Source organism: Thunnus albacares, chromosome 7 (assembly GCF_914725855.1).
Source record: "Thunnus albacares chromosome 7, fThuAlb1.1, whole genome shotgun sequence".
Classification (NCBI taxonomy): Eukaryota; Metazoa; Chordata; class Actinopteri; order Scombriformes; family Scombridae; genus Thunnus; species Thunnus albacares.
In genome coordinates, this window is record NC_058112.1 from 34,261,984 (window position 1) to 34,283,559 (window position 21,576).

The window sequence follows — 21,576 nt, forward strand, 5'->3', positions numbered from 1 at the left end:
CTCCTGAGACTGAAAACATGATGCTGTTATTAACAAACTAACGTGACCGAACTCTTCATGATGAAGGAACATGAGGTCTACACACACAATACTTGTTAGTAGATCAATTCATTGTTGGTTTGGATCCAAACATGAGATTTATTGATAATAAGAAAAATATATAAAATCCCCAGAATGATCCTTTAAGCTGTCGGGTTGACCAGGTGTCTGTTTCCTCCGGCAGCGTCCTGCATCACCACACTGATCCCTTCTTCCTTTTCCTTTCCTTGCGTTCCGGTTGGTCGGTTTGAGACGAGTCAGCTCACTCTCTGAATAACGAAGTCTGTCAAACACATCACAGGGCGGTTAGAACGCCTCCCTCCTCTCTCTGCCCCTCGGTCGGACAGTTTCTCCTCCGTTGGGAACTTGTAGTTTTAAAGAGGGACAGCGGAGCGAGGAGACGCTGCTGTCCTTCATGAAACTCAGAGGCAGATCGCTGGAGCGTCTCCTCTCATCTTCCTCTCCTGAGGAAACAAACGGAAAGAAACATCTGAAATCACACATGTAGAGATTTAGTCTTTTTCTGTCCTCCAGAACTCTGCTCACCGTGACCCTGAATGCATGAGAGGAAGTGAAACAAGTTATTGAAACCCAACAAAAGATTACAATAAAGCAGCCTGTAAAATAATAAACTTTCTACATGGTGGCTGAGAGAGCTCTGCACCTGAAAAGATCTTCACCATGTTGACAGCAGAACGACACGTTTCAGAGACTGTCCTCGCCACAAAAACAGGATCATTTATTCATTTATGGCACGTGTGCTAAAACCACACGTTTATGTTCAAGGAGAAAATCAGCTGATGTTAGTATAGAGCCACAGAGTCCATGTTGGGAGGAGCTCGGGGTGGATGGATGAGTCAACTGTGAGTCAGTATTGTTTCACTGACAAAGAGCACGCCATTTGTACGGTACACACAAAATAGTTTATTTGGTTTGACGGCTGGATTTGAAAGAGATGAACGGGGGTCAAGTGGATCTTGATGAGTCTGGAGGCGTTAAGGAACCAGGGGAGAGACTCAGGGTGGGGGTACATCTCAATGAGCTTCGGCTTCATCACCTACCTGTGTAGGAAGCGAGTGACAGTGGGCTGGTGTTTATACTGCTGGGTTAATGAAGAGGAGGTTACTGAGGTTACTGGAGGGCAGATGGGAGTGGCAGAATCTGAACCGACAGGAGAGATAATACATGGTAACAAAAACCATGACCACGATCGTCCCCTAACCTTAACCACGTGGTTATGACAACCAAGGTCTCCTAACCTTAAAGGGTTCATATTCTGCTTTTAGTGGTTTTCTGTTTTTTATATCCTGTTCTGATGTCGGATGTTAAACAAGGTCAAAGTTCCAAAACTTGAGGTGAATGAATGTAGAAATGCTGCCTGCAAGTCAAAAGTCAGGGCTTCAACCTGCTCTGAACACTTCCTATGTAACCGTTTTTTCTATATTGCCGATGAGCTGACGCCCTAGCCTTGGTTGCTTGGTTGCCAAGGTGGTTGCTAAGGTGGTTGCTAAGGTGTTTCCATGTGTTGCTCATGTACGGATGGATTTGAGAAATTGACATTTGGAGTAAAGAAGGAGAAAAAGAAGTGAAATCCTGCTACTATAGTTTGTTTACGTAGCCTCCGGAGCCGGAGGAAGCTTCCTGAAAGCTGACCAATCAGAACAGAGTGGGCTCATCAGGAGGCGGGGCCTTAAAGAGACAGGAGCTAAAACGGCCTGTTTCAGACAGAGGCTGAACTGAGGGGCTGCATAAAGGATCAGTAGAAGATAAATAAGGAGTTTTTATTCCAGTAGAGCCCCAGAATACAAATATAGAGCTGGACATCTGGATTTCATCTGAACCAAAAGCACAAAGAGGGAATTTGATGCTTAAAAAGACTGTAAATGTGTCAGATATCCACTTGATATGACTAACTCAGACTGATGAAGCCTCATATAAGCTTCACAGAGACTTTTAAATGACTGTGTGGACACACTGTGGATTTTATCCTCCATCACTTCCATTGAAAAAAAAACATTTGAAGGATCTTTTAATATCCAGTATGAACAGGATTATGCTGGTTATAGACACACTGGAAACACTGGGAACCTCCTTTAAGGCATAAATAGAAAACCCTAAAACCTGTCTGACACCATGATGTCATGACCTCTCTACAACCTGGAGCCAGATCTCGACTCTAACTGGAAGCTGAGGATGCTGGGAGAAGATGTGCGTCTCCCACGTCTTCATGTCTTAATTTAGTTGAAAGACGGCAGCGTGTTGTTGCATCTGCCACCTCCGGCTCTGCACTGAATATACTGACGAGAAAATCTCATTTTTGCTTCATACAAACAAGCTGCTAATGAAGGACAGCAGATCTGATTCCCTCGCTGTGAGGCAAATGAAACGACAGAGACGCAGCGCCGAGTGGGCGGACCGACACGCAACACTACTGTGTTTACACGAGGAGAGGAGTCAGCGTTCATTAAAACTCAGAGAGCCGGATCAGAGGAACAAACGACGTTCAATCAGCCCCGAGGAGGTTTTACAGGCTCATAGAGACGCACAGACGGTGTAGAGGAGTTAATTGGTGATGTACAATCAGTCTGGATGGAGGGTTTGAAACAGACTCACAGTGCTGATGGAGACGCTTTAAAGGATCCAGCTGTTGTTACATATGGATCCTTTATGCTCTGATGAAAGCTCTCATCTTCCTCTTAAAGGGAAAAACACTTTTGAACATTGAGCTTCATGTAAGAACCATTTCTCTCTTATTCTAAACCTCTTTTAAAGGATCAGTCTGCTGATTTTCTATGTTTTTTTTCTTCTTCTTATCAATAAATCTGATGTTTGGATCTGAACTGATCTACTAACAAGTATTGTGTGTGTATCAAAGCTGATATATCTGATTCCTCTGTTGTTGTCCAGAAACTATTAAAAGACTAATAACAGCATCAAAAGTGTCATTTCTGTTTACAGTAAACAGTCTCAGTCTTTTCACGCTCATCGTATTGATCAGACTCTGAAACAGACATCGTAGTGCAGCAGTGTGGCTACTAGGGCTGTGCCTGAATACAAATACGTTATACGGCAAAGCACAAATAGTGTTTGTTTTTTTTTTTCCAAATATTTGTTTCATACAAATATTTTAAAAATTATTTGTTTTCAGGAAGACAAAAAAAACATGTTAAACACCAGCGTGCAGGTCGGTTACATCACTATCTCAGTGTCTCTCCTCTGCTCCGCTGTGACGTCTATCAGCAGGTCTCAACAAGGGGAGTCACATCCACCTGCTACATGACGCACATTTCCTGATTTAGACATCAGTCCTGGAGTTGGGAGTGTTCCCCAGAGATAAAGCTGAACTACTGACACACGCTTCATCAACACTTATTGTAACACTTTAATTTTCTAAAATTAAAAGCGTAATAAAAACAAAAACAGGATTTTTAAACCTCTTTCCACTTTTATTTGAATACAAATACAAATAATTTTGCTGCCTCAACAAATACAGATACTGAGCTCTCTGTACATCCCTAGTGGCTCAGCAGCAGATGTCTACAACAGGAAGAAGTTATTCAGTAAAACTAGAAACAGTTACTTTCTGGAAGACACTGAGATGATAAAAAACACTTGAAATGAAATTAACATTTGTGCTCCGTGTGAGTCAGTGGTGAACTGTGACTGCAACACTTTAACCAACCATGACGTAAAGTAAACAACAACAGGCATAATAATCATTTTAACCTCAGGCATCTTCTCTGTATTCAAACAAACAAGTCACAAAAAAACACTGAGATCATTTCAAATGAACAACTGGAAATATGAAACTTGCCACCAGAATATAAATGATCCTTGTAGTCTTTGTGTCTCGGTGTCAGTGACTGAGGCTGATAACTCTGTTTTCATGGTTTAACCTTTTCATTTCTGAAGCAAACTTGATAGAAAATGAGGCTAACATTAGAGGAGATGTAATTATTAAATGAAAGAGATGAAATATAACATTTAAAATCCTTCTCTGAAGGCTCTAAGGGTCCTCTGGTGGGACATCTGGTCGTCAGGAACAATGTTTAGTTCAGGAAGCTCATACCTGGTTTTTCCTTCTGTGTAAAACGTGTTTGTTTTTTTTCTCCACACGACATTCAGTCTGTTGTTTGCAGCAATAATTTATTTATTCTCTTTGGAAAATGTATGTCAAACCGGAAGTTGTGTACGTTGTTTTATTGTGTGTCATGTGATCCCATGAGAGATGAACCACTTTGATGGTGTGACATGAAAATAAAATAAGAAAACACTTCATTCATACAGAGCAGCTGGGCAGCCAATTAAAATCAACAATAATAAAATCTAATAAGTTTATCAGTGAAGATATGAACCGACGGCGTCTTGTATACAAACTGTTAAACTGAGTTGTGTTTAAACCTGCTGAGTTACATCAGGATGAGCTGATGAACACGTGTGTGTGTGTGTATATATATATATATATATATATATATATACACACACATATACATATATATATATATATATATATATATATATATATATATATATATATATATATATATATATATATACATATACATACATATACATATATATATATGTGTGTGTGTGTGTGTGTATATATATATATATATATATATATATATATATACACACACACACACACATATATATATATATATATATATATACACACACACACATATATATATATATATATATATATATATATATATATATATATATATATATATATATACCGTATCATTGATCAGACTTTAGTTTGAAGAGAAGCTGAAGTCTCTCCTGTGTGTTTCAGAGCCTCTGAGAATATTACAAACAGCTTCATAGATCTTTAATATTTGAAGGAGCCAAAACTTTACAATATTAATGAAACAATTTCTGTCTTGTTTTTGCTTTGGAAGTGAAATAAATGGAGTTTAGAGAAGAAATGATGACGTTTCTTTATAATATTTGTCCTGCAGAACTCGGCGTCTCCTCAGAGCTTCTGATGTTTGTTTGTTTGTTTGAAATTAAAATGAGTTTGTTAACGAGCTGCAGACACTAATGTTGTGTTATTAACGCCGGCTGCTGATTGGTTGGTTTTGACACTTTTATTTTAATACATTTTGTAATTTTGAAAACTGAATTATTGTTGCAGCTCAGGTTGACGTCTTCATCATCATCATCATCATCATCATCATCATCATCATCATCATTATTATTAAACAGGAAACAGTGAGTTTGATGTGGAAGAAAACATTATTCAGTCTGACACGTTCTCCTCCTTCTTCTTACCCCACCTACTCCTTCTTATACTCCTCCTTCTCCTCCTTCCTCTTCTCTTTCTTCTCCTCCCTCCTCTTCTCCTTCTCCTTCTCCTGTTGTTCACTGTTTGGGAGCCAGAGTTTAGTTTGGAGCAAATACAAATATTTTTTATATTATTTTTTATATTATGAAGATAAATTTTATATTATTATTATTATAAATAGCCATAGCTGTCTAGTTTGTGTTAGCAGGCACATCAGAGACCCAAATATACACACAAACACTGAAAAAGTGAGTTTTTAGTGATATTGTCCCTTTAGATCATGTGTCAGTATTAGAGCAGTCAGATACAGTAACACAGTGTTCTGTCTGGTCTGACGTCACCGTTGGAAGAGATTCTCCCACAATCTAATGAGAACGATATATAATATATTTTTGTTTTATATAAGACTGTTGCCTAAACTGCCTTTATTAAGAACAGTAAAATGATGTTGAGAGACACAGCAGTAACAGACATAAATGAAACACATTAATATACATTTTCAAGTTGATGTGAAACACACCCGTTCAGCAAAAGTAGCCTCAGGCATTTGGCGCTCGACGCTACGCAGCACACAGTCATTCATTGACCAGACTGCTGCTGCTGCTGCTGCTGCTCACAGAACAACTTCTACCCCTCCGTCCCCTCAGAGAGGAGACGCACTACAACATATCTGAGATCTCACAAAAACAACTGCAGCAGCAAATACGTTTTGTTAGAAACGTAACGCTGCTGAATGATGTTTTCTCTCAACATAATGAGAAAATGTTAATTTAATGTATTTGTCAAGTTGCAGAAATGTTGAAGGTCTGAGTGAAATGTTCAGATGCAACGTACCTGGTCGTTATTTTCCATCAGAATCTCAGATGTTGCAGTAAAACATCAGCTGGTAGAAACTGTGTTTGTGTTCAGACTCTGATGAAAGATCCTGGTCTCTGTTTAATACAACAGCAGCACCAAACCCCGACCTCTGACCTCTGACCCCCGACCTCCCACTGCAGAGACACATAGAGACGTTACTGTGAACATCATCCAGGCAGAGACGATGTTTGTTAACTCAACATCACTGTGAAACAGTTTAGTTGTATATTGTTGTTGTGGTGCATAACAATCCAAAAATACACAAAAATAAAAATATGTAAAATATATTTTAAGCAAATGAAAAGCACTAACAGCTAATGTACTGTAATAATATGAATAATAACTTTATTTATACAGCACCTTTCAAAAACAAAGTTACAATAAAAACAGATAGTAAATAAGATCCAAAACAAAGATACAATAAATCAAATATTACAACAAATATCATCAGTTCAGAAAAAGCCATACGGTAAAAGTTGGTCTTCAGAAGAGATTTAAAAGAAGCCTGAGATCTCCAGGCAGGAAGCTCCACTGCTGAGGAGTTAACAGATGACAGATATAAACTGGAGTTTGACCATTCAGGGTTTTAAAAACAAGCAGTAAAATCTCAACATCACCATCAACCAGTGAAGGGCAGCAGCGATCGGTGTTAAAAGTCTGGCATCAGCGCTTTGTACTGCAGTCTTTGCAATGCAGTAATCAAGTCTGGAGGAGATTAAAGCATGGATGACCTTTTCTAAGTCTGCAGAGGGAAGGAATGACCTGATTTTGTTTAGCTGTCTCAATCGGGGAAAAAAAGCAGGATTGCAGCACTTTGGTCACCTGAGCATCAAAAGACAAATCAGAGTCAAAAATAACCCCTAGGATACGTCCCTCTTTTCAAACATTATTAGATAAGGCAGCCAGACTAGAGGAGAGATTGTTAATGCTGCTAGAGCTGAGGCCGGAGGGAGTAATTATAATGACTTCTGTTTTGGAGTCATTCATCTGCAGGAAGTTTTTGGACAGCTTTTAATTTCAGTGAGGAAGGACATAAAACATGAAGCATCAGTGGTACCAGCCTTTAACGGGACATACAGCTGGGTGTCATTCAATTAGCAGTGGAAATCAATGCTGTATACATGCATGATTTGCCCCAGGGGCAGCATATAAATGGTGAATAAAAGAGGACCCAAAATAGACCCCTGGGGGACTCCACAAAATGAGGAGGCATCTCCAAGCATCACAGAGAAGAACCTGTTCGACAGATAAGAGATGAACCAATCCAGACGGCTCATTAAGACGTTCTAGAGAAGGTTTCTTTAACAGTGGCATGTTTAAAAAAGTACCAGTGGACAGTGTCGTGGAAATTTTCTCTCGAGAAAGAGGCACATGGAGACGTAAAGAAAGCATTAAACATTGTTACTTGTTGAAGCAGTTGTAAACACTGTACAACCCATCACATCATCAGTAACAATTATACAAATGTCCAAAACAAAATCATCTTGTATTTTTTGAGAGAAAGTGTGTTGTTCAGCTGGCCCTTTCTCTAAAGATTGTGAACTCAAACTAGACAGCTTTATACCTCTCCAGAAGCAAAGCTAAAAACAGTCTGGTCCCTAAATGGACACTTCCACAAACCGTTACACCTTCTTACAAACAAGTATGGTCTCTAAAACAGCAGGCTTAAGACAAAGATATCTCTAGCTAACCCCAGAGGTCAGCAAGCAACCCTCAGATAGAAACAGGTTCAAGAGTTCAACTAGACTAGGAGCAGGATTTCTTCACCAACATGTGTCCCCAAAATGACAATGACATCACATCACATTCAGTTGAGAACAAACATTGACTCCTTAGTTTGAAAACATTTGTAACATCTATACAAAAGATTTATAAAATGATAACCTACTATTCAATTTTCTTTCACAACAGAGAGCAGTTAATAATGACTAAAACATCTGGACCAACTGTCTAAAATACAGCTTGAAAAACCAAGTATGCAGTCTGAAGGGCAGGTGGATGATTTTAAGGGCGTTCCAGGGTCGACAGAGAGATTCATTGAAGTGGGTTAATGTTGAAGTGCTGCTGAATCTCTGCTATTTTATTGTGAAAGTAATGAGGAAAATCCTCCCATCTCTCAGGGTTAGATTCAAGTGGCTGCCTTATCTTGGAACCAATAACAGAATATACAGTTTTAAGAAGGATTCTGGGATTATGACCCTGTTTTGAAAAGTAAAGGTTCCTTGCTTCTTTGATTTTACATCGATCGGTGAACATTAAATCTCTTTGTATTTAATAATTATTTAAATCTAAGGAAGCAGAGGAGACACTGAGTCTATCCCTTTCCCATTTGTGTTCTGCCTTCCTGCATTGTCTCTTTGTAATCTTTACTTCTTCATTTAACCACGGCACAGAAGAAGGTTTCTGCTTTTTATATCTGACTGGAGCTACACAATCTAAAATATTTGTACAAGACTTGTTAAAAACACTAACAAGCTCCTCTATGCTGGGGATACTGTACAGCAGTGTTTTAATTGTTTCAGTTGTTTAGTGATGACAGCCAGTTTATTTTTTAATCAAACTATATTTTCTTAATAATTAATTTTTGTTATGCAAGATATTCTGTGTCCTCAGCAGTGGTGGAAGAAGTATTTAGATCCTTTACTGCAGTAAAAGTACCAATACAGCAATGTAAAAGTACTCCATTACAAGTCCTGCATGAAAAAAGTACATAAGTATTATGAGCTTGATGTAGTTAAAGTATTGCAGTAAAAGTACATAAGTATTATGAGCTTGATGTAGTTAAAGTATTGCAGTAAAAGTACATAAGTATTATGAGCTTGATGTAGTTAAAGTATTGCAGTAAAAGTACATAAGTATTATGAGCTTGATGTAGTTAAAGTATTGCAGTAAAAGTACATAAGTATTATGAGCTTGATGTAGTTAAAGTATTGCAGTAAAAGTACATAAGTATTATGAGCTTGATGTAGTTAAAGTATTGCAGTAAAAGTAGTGGTTTGGTCCCTCTGACTGATATATTATTATATATGACATCATTAGATTATTAATAGTGAAGCATCAGTGTTAGAGCAGCATGTTACTGTTGTAGCTGCTGGAGGTGGAGCTAGTTTACACTACTTTATATACAGTTAGCTAGTTTAGTCCAGTGGTTCCCAACCTAGGGGTCGGGGCCCCTCCAAAGGGTCAGCAGATAAATCTGAGGGGTGGTGAGATGATTAATGGGAGAGGAAAGAAGAAAAAACAAAGTTCTGATACACAAATGTTTTTGATTTTTACTGAAATATTGGATTATTTGAACATTTATTGAAATGAAAGCATGTGAGAAGTTTAGAGGGAAAGATCTGGTTTGATGGAGCAGGAAAACGTTGGGTCTGACTCTCAGTCTGTGTTCTCAGCTCTGTTATCTGTTTGTCTAAACACCTGGCTGTGAATTAAAATCTCTCTCCCACTGGGTGGAAAGAAGAAAGCGATGCGTAACAGATCCCGCGTTCTGATCCTCTTCTTGTAATTGATCCCATTGGGCCATCAGGCTTCAGTGGGAACCAATCAGAGAGCCGGTTTAAACTGGGTGTCTGCAGCTGCTCATGTAAGTCAGCAGCAGGATGAAGTGTTTGAAAATGACCAGACTCACCACAGCTCTGCTGATTAGAGCTCAGATCAGTCAGTTCAGACGCTGAGATCACCTGATGACGTTTTTACTCAACTCTGATCAGTGTACAGATGTTCAGCAGTGAGAATGAAGCTAACAGCAGCTTTGCTCTGCGTTTGTTTTGGATGATGCTTGTTTAAGGCAGCTGTAATTTATATGTTTTATCCCTGATCAGTCTGATGTGTCAGTGTGTAATGTGTTGGTGATGAACTTACAGAGAATTATCAGAGACTCTGCAGCTCCTCTCGGCTCTACGGAGCTTTATAGTGAGTTTCAGCTCATTGTTTATCTGTCCGGCTGCAACTTTACTGTTCTGGTTCACTCTCAGCGCTCTCATGGTGAACATAGTGGAGCATTTAGCAGCTAAAGAGCCAGATATTTCCCTCAGGAGTTGGTGGAGACCAAAAACAGAGCTAAAAGAGAGTGAATATTGGACTTACATTCACCAGGTGGACAGAAACACGACTCCACATGAATGATAATGTTGCTCCATAACTGCTGGATGTGGAAATAAGCAACTGTTTGCTAACATGTTAGCCACAAGTACTTTATAAGCTGATAATATGACAGAAGTAGTTTTTACAGACTATTCTGCTGAAAACAAGTGGACAAAAAACTTAATTTCAAGCAGCTTTGAGAAGATTGAAACCAAACCAATAAAGTACCAAGAATTGAACCCTGAGGAACCTCACATGTTATTATTGTCATTATCAATGGGAGGATCATGTTGCTCCGTAACTGCTGGATGTGGAAATAAGCAACTGAACAACAGAGTTTTGTTCACTGCTTGTTTGATGGAAACTAAACATCAGTGAATGCAGGTTTAAGGACAGTATGGTTATGAATGTGATTTCCTTATTTTTATCCATTTACTGTAATTTAAATGGTGATAATGATAAGACTAGATGTTGCTGCTGCTGTTTTTCCTGATATGATGAGGGTTCATTTCTGAATTCTTTTGATTTGTTTTTCGTCTGTTGATTTTCATGGAAACAAAGAACGATTGACGGAGGATTAAATGTTAAACAATCTGGACGAGTTCATTGATACTGGTGTTGATCTCACACAGAAGCACACAGATAGACGGAGTTATTGGGAGTTATTGGGAGTTACTGAGAGCGATTGGTTGTTGGCAGCTCTATGGATTGTGTGGTTGTGTATTGATTGTGACTCTTGTATTGGTTTTCTGTCACATATTGATCTTCATACTGTTATTTTTCTGACCTCCTTTCTAACTTTCCAACAAAACTGGTGTTTCATATTTGATTCTAAATGCATCATGATTTATTTCTGCTGTGTTTCTGCTTCGTTCACTCAACAAAATATGATTTCCTGGAGAGACTCTTTCCATTTGTTGAGTCATGGCTGTGACTACTTTGAGACCAGTGACATGATGTCTGAGAGAGAACGTTGATCCATATTCCACTTCACCCAGTCCTTTTACACTCACATGAACCACAATAACAGCTGGATGTTCACACAGTTTGTGTGCCCAACAGTGAGCTGGTCACTGCACTTACATTATTACAATATGACCCTTAAACCTAATACAAAGAAAGAGTTTTAATGTAAAATAAATACCTTAAAACAATAAAACAATCACAGTCTCTTCCAGCCTGATCAGAATTTAAACTGAAGCTGTGAGAGTTTGAAGATGATCGTGTAAAGACGGAGCCACATGTGGGTTCAGGTGGAGTTAAAGAGGTTAAAACTGTTGTTCAAACAGCTTGCAGTGGCTGAAAGCGCTCAACATTTCATTTAACATGAACGTGATCATTACAGTCTGTGGAGCGAGGGTGTAATTTACCAACGCAGAGGTGTAATCAGGCGTCGCAGCAGAAAGCACAACCCGTTCCTGCTGCATCAGCTCACCTGAACGGTTTCTTTTTTTTTTTCTTTCCGCAATATAACAACTGTCCTTGAAAAGAGTGTCTGACTTTACCTGAGTGTCTGTTTGTGTGTGTGTGTGTGTTGAAGCCTCCTGTCAGGTATTTTGCATCTACTTTCGGTCTCACAGGGAGAAAAAGAGAGAGGAGCAAATCACAATCTGCTCAATCACAGAAGAAAATCCAATTCTCCTTGGAGAGAAGGACAACTATTTACTTTGAATGTGAACACGGCAGCGTGATGCAAATCTTGAGACTGAAGATTCTGTGAAATTGTTTTTTCTCAGAACAAGAAAGATTACCGCTGCTTGTTTTCACCTTGTTTTCTGCTTAGATGGAAACTCTCAGGGGTCAGTTAGACTGAAACCAAACACTCAGATGTAGGAGTGTAAAGAAAGACGTCCAAGAACATTTATGGCTGTTTATCCTGCAGCAGTGTTATCACTAGAAAGAGTCATTCAGTAGCTGATTTCAGTAATAAGCACAGATGTTACATCTGTTCAACTTTCTGAGATTGGATTTAGAAAATGTGTTTTTAATTAGCCTTAAAAGACGAGTTCACAGTTATTCATGTCTGTCTTAAACCAACAGTCAGGACATTAAACATGTGTTTCTTGCTGTAATCGTTCCTCCTGTTCATACTGACCATTAGAAGATCCCTTCATAATGACCTTACAATGGAAGTGATGAAGGACAAAATGTATTCAAAAGTTCATCTGAAGACTAATTCACAAATGTGTATTAGTCTTGAACCTCTCAGTTCATTTTCAATTTCCAAGGGGCGTTATCAACGGATGCAGACCAACATGCCTCTGGACACAATTGGATAGACCTACAACCAATCAGAGCATTGAAATGTGTCGTAGCGGCTCGTCTTTTGTTTATTCATATTTGATGAGCGCTGCCTGAGTTGACGGTTTGATCTCAGTTTCATGAGCTCTACAGACTATTTTTGTCAACATAATTGACAACATTCAAACTCAAACAATGGACAACCTGCAGACTTTCAGTCATCATATCAAACTCGCCCCATATTAGATAAACTGTTCTGATTGGCCCGTACGGTTCCAGGTGGAAATCTGTCTAGATGGGAGGGGGGGGGGGGCAGGTGCATCTGCCTGAGCAAATAAAACATGAGCCTGCAGATTCATCTGGTTCCCAGGTTAGTCTTTAGTACCCAAAGTCCCTCTTTTTGTTACTATACTTCCACCTGCAGCTCAACAGGGAAACACTGTCCGAGGAAACACAAAGAGGGAATTTGATGCTAAAAAGACTGTAAATGTGTCAGATATCCACTTGATATGACTAACTCAGACTGATGAAGCTGAATAGAAGCTTCACACAGACTTTTAAATGACTGTGTGGACACACTGTGGATTTTATCCTCCATCACTTCCATTGAAAGCACATTTGAAGGATCTTTTAATATCCAGTATGAACAGGAGGAATGATTACATTACTGTTACTATGGAAACCTAGCTTGTTGTCTGTTGCTGTTATTAGCAGCTAAGTTATTACTGGGATGATGGACATGAAGAGATTTGTACAGTCAAGAGTTCTTGTGTCAGTAAAAACAGCAGCTACATGTTTGTGAACTTTCTGTACTTCACGTTCAGTAATCAACGTTTCAAGTGTTTTCACTAAGATTGTCTTGATCAACATTGCTATTAAATGCGATGTTATACAGTAAATAATAGTTAAAGTGTCAGTTCTAGTTGTAGATAGTTACTAATGGTGGGTGCGTCTGCAGCCTGGGTCAGTTGAATGCATCAGAAACCAACCACAGTCTTTATGTTTTGTGATTATTGTATTGATGTTGTGAGCTCAGTGTGTCTTACCTCCTTTTTCCTACGCAGACCTTTCATGTGTGTCCTGGCGGCAGGAGCAACACACTTTCACCTCGGCGTTCACTCGGCTGTGAGCGGAGCGTTTAGGGACGGTCTGAATGTTGATGCTGTTTCAGGGGTGATGTACGGTTCTCAGTGTAATCCAGCTCGTCCTTGTCTGACTCCTCCGGCTCTTTTCGGATTCCAGCTGCAGTCAAACAGGACGGACATGAATAATTCAGAGGTGAGCGGCTCAGAGGTGTTGCTGCTGCCGCCGATTCTTGTGAGTCTTCACCTGGATGCAATTACAGAGAGTTCTGCCTCCACGGAGGAGACAGAGATGAAGCGTCCCCACTCGTCCCCGGAGCTTCATGTTTTTAATCAGAGTCCAGACTCTGTGAGATACAGACTCTATACATGTTGGCATCAAATTAGCAGCAAATTAGCTATTAAAAGATCCTTCAAATGTGCTTTCAATGGAAGTGATGGAGGCCAAAATCCACAGTGTGTCCACACAGTCATTTAAAAGTCTGTGTGAAGCTTCTATTCAGCTTCATCAGTCTGAGTTAGTCATATCAAGTGGATATCTGACACATTTACAGTCTTTTTAGCATCAAATTCTCCTCTTTGTGTTTCCTCGGACAGTGTTTCCCTGTTGAGCTGCAGGTGGAAGTATAGTAACAAAAAGAGGAACTTTGGCACTAAAAAGACTGTAACGTTGAAAGATATCTACTTGATTTGACTCATTTGGACGCTGAAGCTTCATATTAGCTTCAGATAAACTTTGAAATACATTTTTGCACAGAAGGAGGACTGTGGATTTTGTCCTCCATCACTTCCATTGTAAGGTCATTATGAAGGGATCTTCTAACGGTCAGTATGAACAAGTTTAATGTTCATTTGATGACTGACTGTTGGTTTAAGACAGAGTTGACGTGATGTGTGTGTTAGAGATGTAAAGCATATAACCGCAACAGAAGGGAGATATTTTTTTTAAACAGCTTTAAAACAGACTTTAAACAGAAACAGTTGATTGAGAATTTGGGCCTCTGTGAAGCCTTCGATACTGTTGATCACGACATTCTCATTGATAGGTTTGAAAAATGGGTTGGGGTACAGATCAGGTACGGTCCTGATCTGGTTTCAGTCCTACCTCCTGTATCAGACCACCACTGTTTTGTCTTAACTGAAAGTGGAAATCTTCAATCTTCAGGTAAACACATCTCCAGCATTAAACTCAGAACTTATAAGAGAAAGACTCAAGCAAGCAAACCGAGGCCTTGATCCCGGGATAAAGAACCTACTGCAAAATCATAAAAGTACTGAAGTAAAAGTACTCATTTGGCAGAAAATCAAATGATTGATATATGAAAGTACATTATTAATACTGATGAATCAATGCATCAGCAGCATTATATAGTTGTAGCTGATCGAGGTGGAGTCAGTTTGAACTCCTCTGTGAGGGTCACAAGATAAATCTGATGGTCTTTGGATGATAGATCAGGTAGAAGAGAAGTTCTGCTAAATACATTTACATGTTTGTAAAGGGCCACAAGCCAAACAGTTCGGGAACCGCAACTCATCATGTAATATTAATCTGAAAAGTAACTAAAGCTGTCAAATAAATGTAGTGGAGTAGAAGTATAAAGTAGCATCACATGCAAATACTCAAATAAAGTACAAGTACCTCTAAACTGTACTACAGTACAGTATTGATTAAATGTACTTAGTTACTCTTTAGCGCTGGCAGTCAGTTGTATGTTGATGATGTTTCTCTCTGAGTCTCTAACATGCACAGACGTGTTGTTGCATAGATTCCCATCCTGTCAGCGACTCTGTGTTCAGTGTGAATTCCAGCTCTGCTGCATTAATTAGATGAAGGACGGTGAGGTTTTTAATTCTGTGGTCGTGTGTGTGTGTGTGTGTGTGTGTGTGAGGCTAGTTTCCTCTAATGAAGCCCAGCAGAGTCGCTCAACACCAGCTGGAAGGGAAACATGAAGCCGAGACGTCAGACTGTTTAAGACTCTTCATCTTCACTGAAGTGATGAAGTCACTGAGGTTGTTTAATGTGTTATTGTGGTATTATTCCTACACAGCGGCATTACAGCGTTATTAAACCTATTTCTAAATCTCCACTCAGCTAGAGGAGCATACGTCTTATTAGCTGTGTGTATAATTGTATTTCTCACTTTTAAACTGCAGACTTGTAGACCACGTTGAGAGGACAGGTTTGCTTTTAGAAAAGCCGGAGCATGTATTGATCATATATATGCAGAAACTTCCATTATATGTGCAAGAATGAAGGAGAACAGGTCTACGTTTGTTTGTTTTATTGATCTCAAGAAGGCGTTTGACTGGATTAAATGTCTATTAATGTCTGTTATTCACTTTCCAGAACAGGTTACTTTGTGATATACAGGAGAGGAAGTAAAACGGTCTGTTGACATATGATATAAACAAAAATTACAAACTTATTGTCTCATAAAGAATCACTACAGAACCGTATGAATGAAACAGAAGAGGAAGATCTCTGTGATCAGCCTGAGAGACCAGCAGCTTAAAGCCACTGCAGAGGAAGACTGACTGACTGGTTTACTGTCCGGTCTGCAAGGTTTATTATGAATTGATTATGAAAATCTTATTTTGTAGCAGATTTTATTTGCCGAGCTCGGCGGAGAAGGCAAATAGGAAGTCTCATAAACCCATGACGGCGCTCTGTGAGCTCCAAAATCAAAGGAAATCAACCGATCTCCTAGAAATTACATTCATATTCAACTAACTAACGTCTCTGCAGTAACGTCTCTATGTGTCTCTGCAGTGGGAGGGAGGAGGTCAAGGGTCAGAGGTCAGAGGTCGGTGTGTGTGTTCAGGTCAGGTTCAAACACTTTCACACTGCTGCAGTTTCTACCAGCTGATGTTTTACTGCAACATCTGGAAAATAACGACCAGATTTCACTCAGACATTCAGTATCAAGATTTCTGCAACTTATCAAATACGTCAATAAACGACATTTAAAACGTGATTCAGCAGCGTTACGTTTCTGTTGTTGCAGTTTAGTCGTATATATGAAGGTGATGTGCAGGAGACTCTGGATCAACTGCCTGAGTCAGCAGCTTCTTTTAAATCTCAACTCAAAATGTACTTTTACTTTTGATTGTGAGGTTATTTCATGTTCATTTTGCACTTTTATTATTTTTTTGTGTTGTTATGTGATTCTACATGAAGCTGTTTGTAACTTTGTTGTAATTAGTGCTATATAAATAAAGATTATTGCTGCAGTAATTGAAGCATGACCTCGTCGGGCTCCCGTAGTTCAGCGTCTCTGATTCTCTCCTAACGCTGCTTCTTTCTGTCCTGCAGGTCTCCTGACAGCGGCGGCGAGGACAGACACTCCCCACAGACAGAACGCTTCCCGTCATCCATTGCCCTTCATCGCAGCAGAGCGGAGCATTCGCCGCCGCCGCTGCCCGCCGCCGCCATTATGAGCCGGAGGGGCGAGGCGTCAGCGCTTCCTGCTTCACGCCCGGTGAACTGTTGAAACCGTCGCAGCCTGAAGTTCTTCTTTCTCGCTGTGGGAGGAAAGTGACTCCGTTTATTTTCCAGGAGATTTGAAAAAGCGGATTAACGGCGAGCAGCTGGAGCGATTTCCTTTTTTGTTTGGCACAAAACTCTGTTTCGTTTTTACAGACCAAAGATGAACAGAGCCGACAGAGACGTTCTTAGACGCCACAACGCCATTATATCCATGTAAAGAAATAAACACATTGTGACTTTTCAAGTGACTTAACTGAGCAAAGTAATATTGTAAACAAGTCAACGTCTCTGTAATGAGGAGAGATGAAGCTGTTTGTGTCGGACAGTCTCGCTGTCAGTCAGTCTGGTGGAAAAAATCATATCAAGATAAAACTTTGCTCACTTTTATCAAAACACGTGAAGATATATTTTAAAGATTTGAGTCAAACAGGGCGAGAATAACAGCTGACATGCAGGTGAATGTACTTTTATAAAAACATGATGTAAATGAACTTCATACAGTTACACAAACAGATTAAACACAGACACTAAACCAACCTCAGATGATACAATTTATCCTAAAAATATTTAATAAAACTGCATGAAAACTGACTTAAAATTACTTTTATTTTGTGTTGCATTTCCTGTTTTTGTTTGGTTTCCATAAAGGATCTTCACACACACAGTCAGCTGATGGGACGCTTGTTATTGAACTATAGAGCTAAAATGATCAGATCATTAGTCGTTAAGTGGATTGACAGAAATTAATTAGCAACAATTTTGATAATTGATTCATAGTTTGTCATTTTTAACACAAAAATGCAAAAAAAAAAAAAAATCTCTTGTTGCAGCTTCTCAGATGTGAATATTTGCTAGTTTTCAGTCATCTGAATATGTTAACTTGGGCTTCAGGGAATAATGATCATTTTATAAACTGAACAATTCATTAATAAAGAAGATAATTCAGACCTTTATAGTCCGACTGTGATGGAATAAAACAACCTTGTCCCAGTTCATGAGATCAATATAAAGTTAACTATAACTGGTGATTTTCTATATTTTCTTCTTGTCAACAAATCTCATCTACTAACAAGAACTGTGTGTGTGTATCAAAGCCTGATATATGTTACTCCTCTGTTGTTGGGCTAGCGCAGCGTTAGCTGCAGCATGACCGGAGGGAAGCACAGCTAGCTAGCCTCCAAGCTAACGTTAGCCCCAGGTTAAAATGGGAAGAAGCAGCGAGTCTGAGTGAAGTGCAGCCTGCGGAGGACCGTCAGGGTGAAACAGTCAGACGGCGGAGGAGATGGCGACATATCAGCCTCTCATAATCGGCAGAAATGGCCGATGTCGATATTTCATTTTAGAGCTTTTATCGGCCGATACCGATGACGTGCTGATGATGTTGTGCATCCCTAATTGTGTGTGTATCAAAGCCTGATATATCTTATTCCTTTTGCAGTCCTTGGAAAGTATTTCCGTATCAGGAAACACTTGTTGTATTGATCAGACTCTGAACAAGACTAAATTATTTTACTCTCAAAGAAGTTTAGTATAAAGTCAAGACTTGTGTGATACATAGCACAACAAGCTAGCAGAGCGGCGTCAACAGACCCGCGTCCTTTTCTCAAAATCCTATTTTCGACAACTCGTCAGAAACCGTCAGGCGATTCATCCCGAAACTTGGTCAGGATCATCTACGGACATCATTGATCTAAAGTTATCAAGGACATTTCATTAAATCAATCCGTTTTGAAATTATACATTGTTCGATGTGTCAAAATCAAAATTGTTAGCGATTGTAATTAGATAATGGCACCGTTATCTTGACAAAACAAGAGTCGACGTCTCCAGATGACGAGATCATTTATTTATTAAAAACATGTCAGTGAGTCGCACCGCTGCACTGAGTGACGTGTTCCTTCATTATGACGAGTTTGGTCACGTTAGTTTGTTTAGAAACAGAACAGAACCACGTTCCTGCACATGCTCAGTAGCGTCTGCCATACAAGGAACAACTCTCCTGAGAGTTACAATCTTATCAGTATTGTTAGTCAAAGGAACATGTCACCCAGTGCAGCGGTGGTTTTTGGACAAACGGAGGTCTACGGCACAGAGGAATAAGATATATCAGGCTTTGATACACACACAATACTTGTCAGTAGATCAGTTCATTGTTGGTTTGGATCCAAACATCAGATTCGTTGACAAGAAGAAAAACACAGAAAATTAGAAGAATGATCCTGTAAAGTCTTAAAAGTAGATGTTGACACAGAGTCTCTTCCAGACCAGGACCAGGACCTGGAGGATGGAGGACCTGTTCTGTCGTGGTTGATGTTTTACTTCAGTGGTGCAGATGTTGTATTAATGTAATGATGTGGACCCAGATGATGTGCAGTAAACCTTGGTGGGATTTTGGTGATCCAGCCTCAGAACGAGCCACTGATGGTGAAGCGTGAATGAAACAACGACCTGATGATTGATATGATCGAGATATAAATGACATCAGATATCTCTTCTCACCTCTGATGACTTCATATAAACAACATGCTGTCGCAGTCCGGCGCCTCCCGGTGGACGGACGACTATCACTGCTTCCACCTTTAAAAGATTCTCCTTGATGTTTGGTATCAGTGTGCAAAGTTTCTACTTTTATGATAGAAACTGCAGAATAAACGATCTCTGGCTCTTCTCCACCAGACTACATCATTGCATTAAATCAGTTTTTATATTTTCCAGCATCACAAGTTTTAACCAAACAACAAACAAACCGTTTCACACCAGAAGCAAAGCTGTCGTGTCTGTTTGGGGGACAGAAGCATTAAAAAAGCCTAAAGTTCTATATTTAACAATTTTATATGTTGTATCTTTGTATGAAACCTTATTTAACGCTCATGCTGCTCTTCATAAACTAGACTGACGGCCGGCTGAACACTGCTGCTGCTCAAAGCTTCTTATCGTTTCTCAGCAGGGAGGAAACGTTTATGATACTTTCTGATAAAATCATTTGCTTATGCTTTATAGATCAGTTATTAACTGCCAATACCTAAACGTCTGGTTTACCAGGTTGTGAAAAATCCAACCTCATCACCTGGAAATAATGTTCATGTAAACATTAATTGTTTTCCAGTCACGTTGCTTCAGAGGTTGTTAAATTCTATCATCACAGCCTTATTAATATCGTAGCGCATATAAACAAAAGTCACCTTTCTGTATGTTTTTATTTATATTTCATTCTGTTGGCTGCAGCTGCAGCTGCTGAAGTCGTGTTGAATCGCTGTTAACTGCAGTGTGAAGCACTGAGACGTTTAAAGTGACTTTAGCAGCAGCGGTTTTAACTATAACCCACAAGTATCTTATTGGCCCAAATATAAGGCGAGCCTGATTATTACTGACGACTCCCCAACTCTCTCTCTCTCCTGTCAGGCTCTTAGAAGCAGTTTAAATCATTTTCACTGACAGTTTCTGCAGTTAAGACGTCGTTTTCAGAAGCTCCTGCAGGTTAAACCGAGCTGACAGACTCACTGTTAACAGACTGGAAGAAACTCGCTAGCTTAGCAACATTAATGCTACAAACAACCCAGAATGCAGGAGTTTTACACAAATATGAGGTGATCACTTTTTATCTTGTGAGCACAAGATAATCTACTATAAATCCATGAAATATTGAAACATTTATTAATGACTCATAACTGCAGGTCTGATGATTTACACTTGAGAACTTACTGGATGAAGCTACAAGACAAAAATACAAAATAGATTATTAACTGTTTCAGTAGGATGAAAAAGAATTAAACAGTGTGACATCCTGAGGTGAAAATAAAAGTTGATTAGCTGAGTTCTCTGTTATACATATTTATATATATATATATATATATATTCTGGTTAACTGTGAGCGTCTGAAGTTGGCGGGCTGCACGTTACAGACTGTGGTGGAAATTTAAAGAAGAATTCACAGAGAGAGAGTTTTATTGCAATAAACAGAGTGGATCTCCCAGTTAGCAACATCCCATATTCTTCATCCTAACAGGTGTCTTTTCATTAATTCACAATGTTCCCTCCATCCAATCATAACCTTATATATCTTCTTTCCTTCTTATTATTCTTCTACTTCTGTCTGCTGAGAAGTAAAAGCTGAAGGTTGAATCTTACAGCTCGTTGTTTGCTTAATTATCCTCATGAACATGTTCACATGAGAGGCAGAGGAGAGTTAAGACAATAAACAGAGTTTAAGCTTCCATTTCAAAACGTACAGATTTATAGTAAATTATCTATAATATAATAATAATAATAATATAATAAGAAGATTAAAAAGTATCACTCTTCTTTCCTTCTCCCAGAATAGAATATCGTCTCATATTCAGGTGTTAATATGATCATTAACATTACTGTTAGCTTGTTGTCCTTCGCTGTTATTAGCAGCTGAATTTGCAGCACTGACATGTTGTAAATAAAAACAGCAGCGACACGTGATTTTCTTTAATTCACGTTAAATAATCACCATGCTGCTA

General features: G+C 39.2%; 1 protein-coding gene across 1 annotated transcript in view; it reads left to right on the plus strand.

The window, feature by feature from the left end:
* LOC122985197 (chemokine-like protein TAFA-5) overlaps nt 1-17,913 on the plus strand; it is a 54,395-nt gene extending 36,482 nt beyond the window's left edge. Inside the window, exon 4 of the mRNA XM_044355675.1 lies at nt 16,916-17,913. Coding sequence (XP_044211610.1) covers nt 16,916-16,924 — 9 coding nt within the window. The 3' untranslated portion in view covers nt 16,925-17,913. The remainder of the gene's footprint in view (nt 1-16,915) is intronic.
* Nucleotides 17,914-21,576: the final 3,663 nt, after the last annotated feature.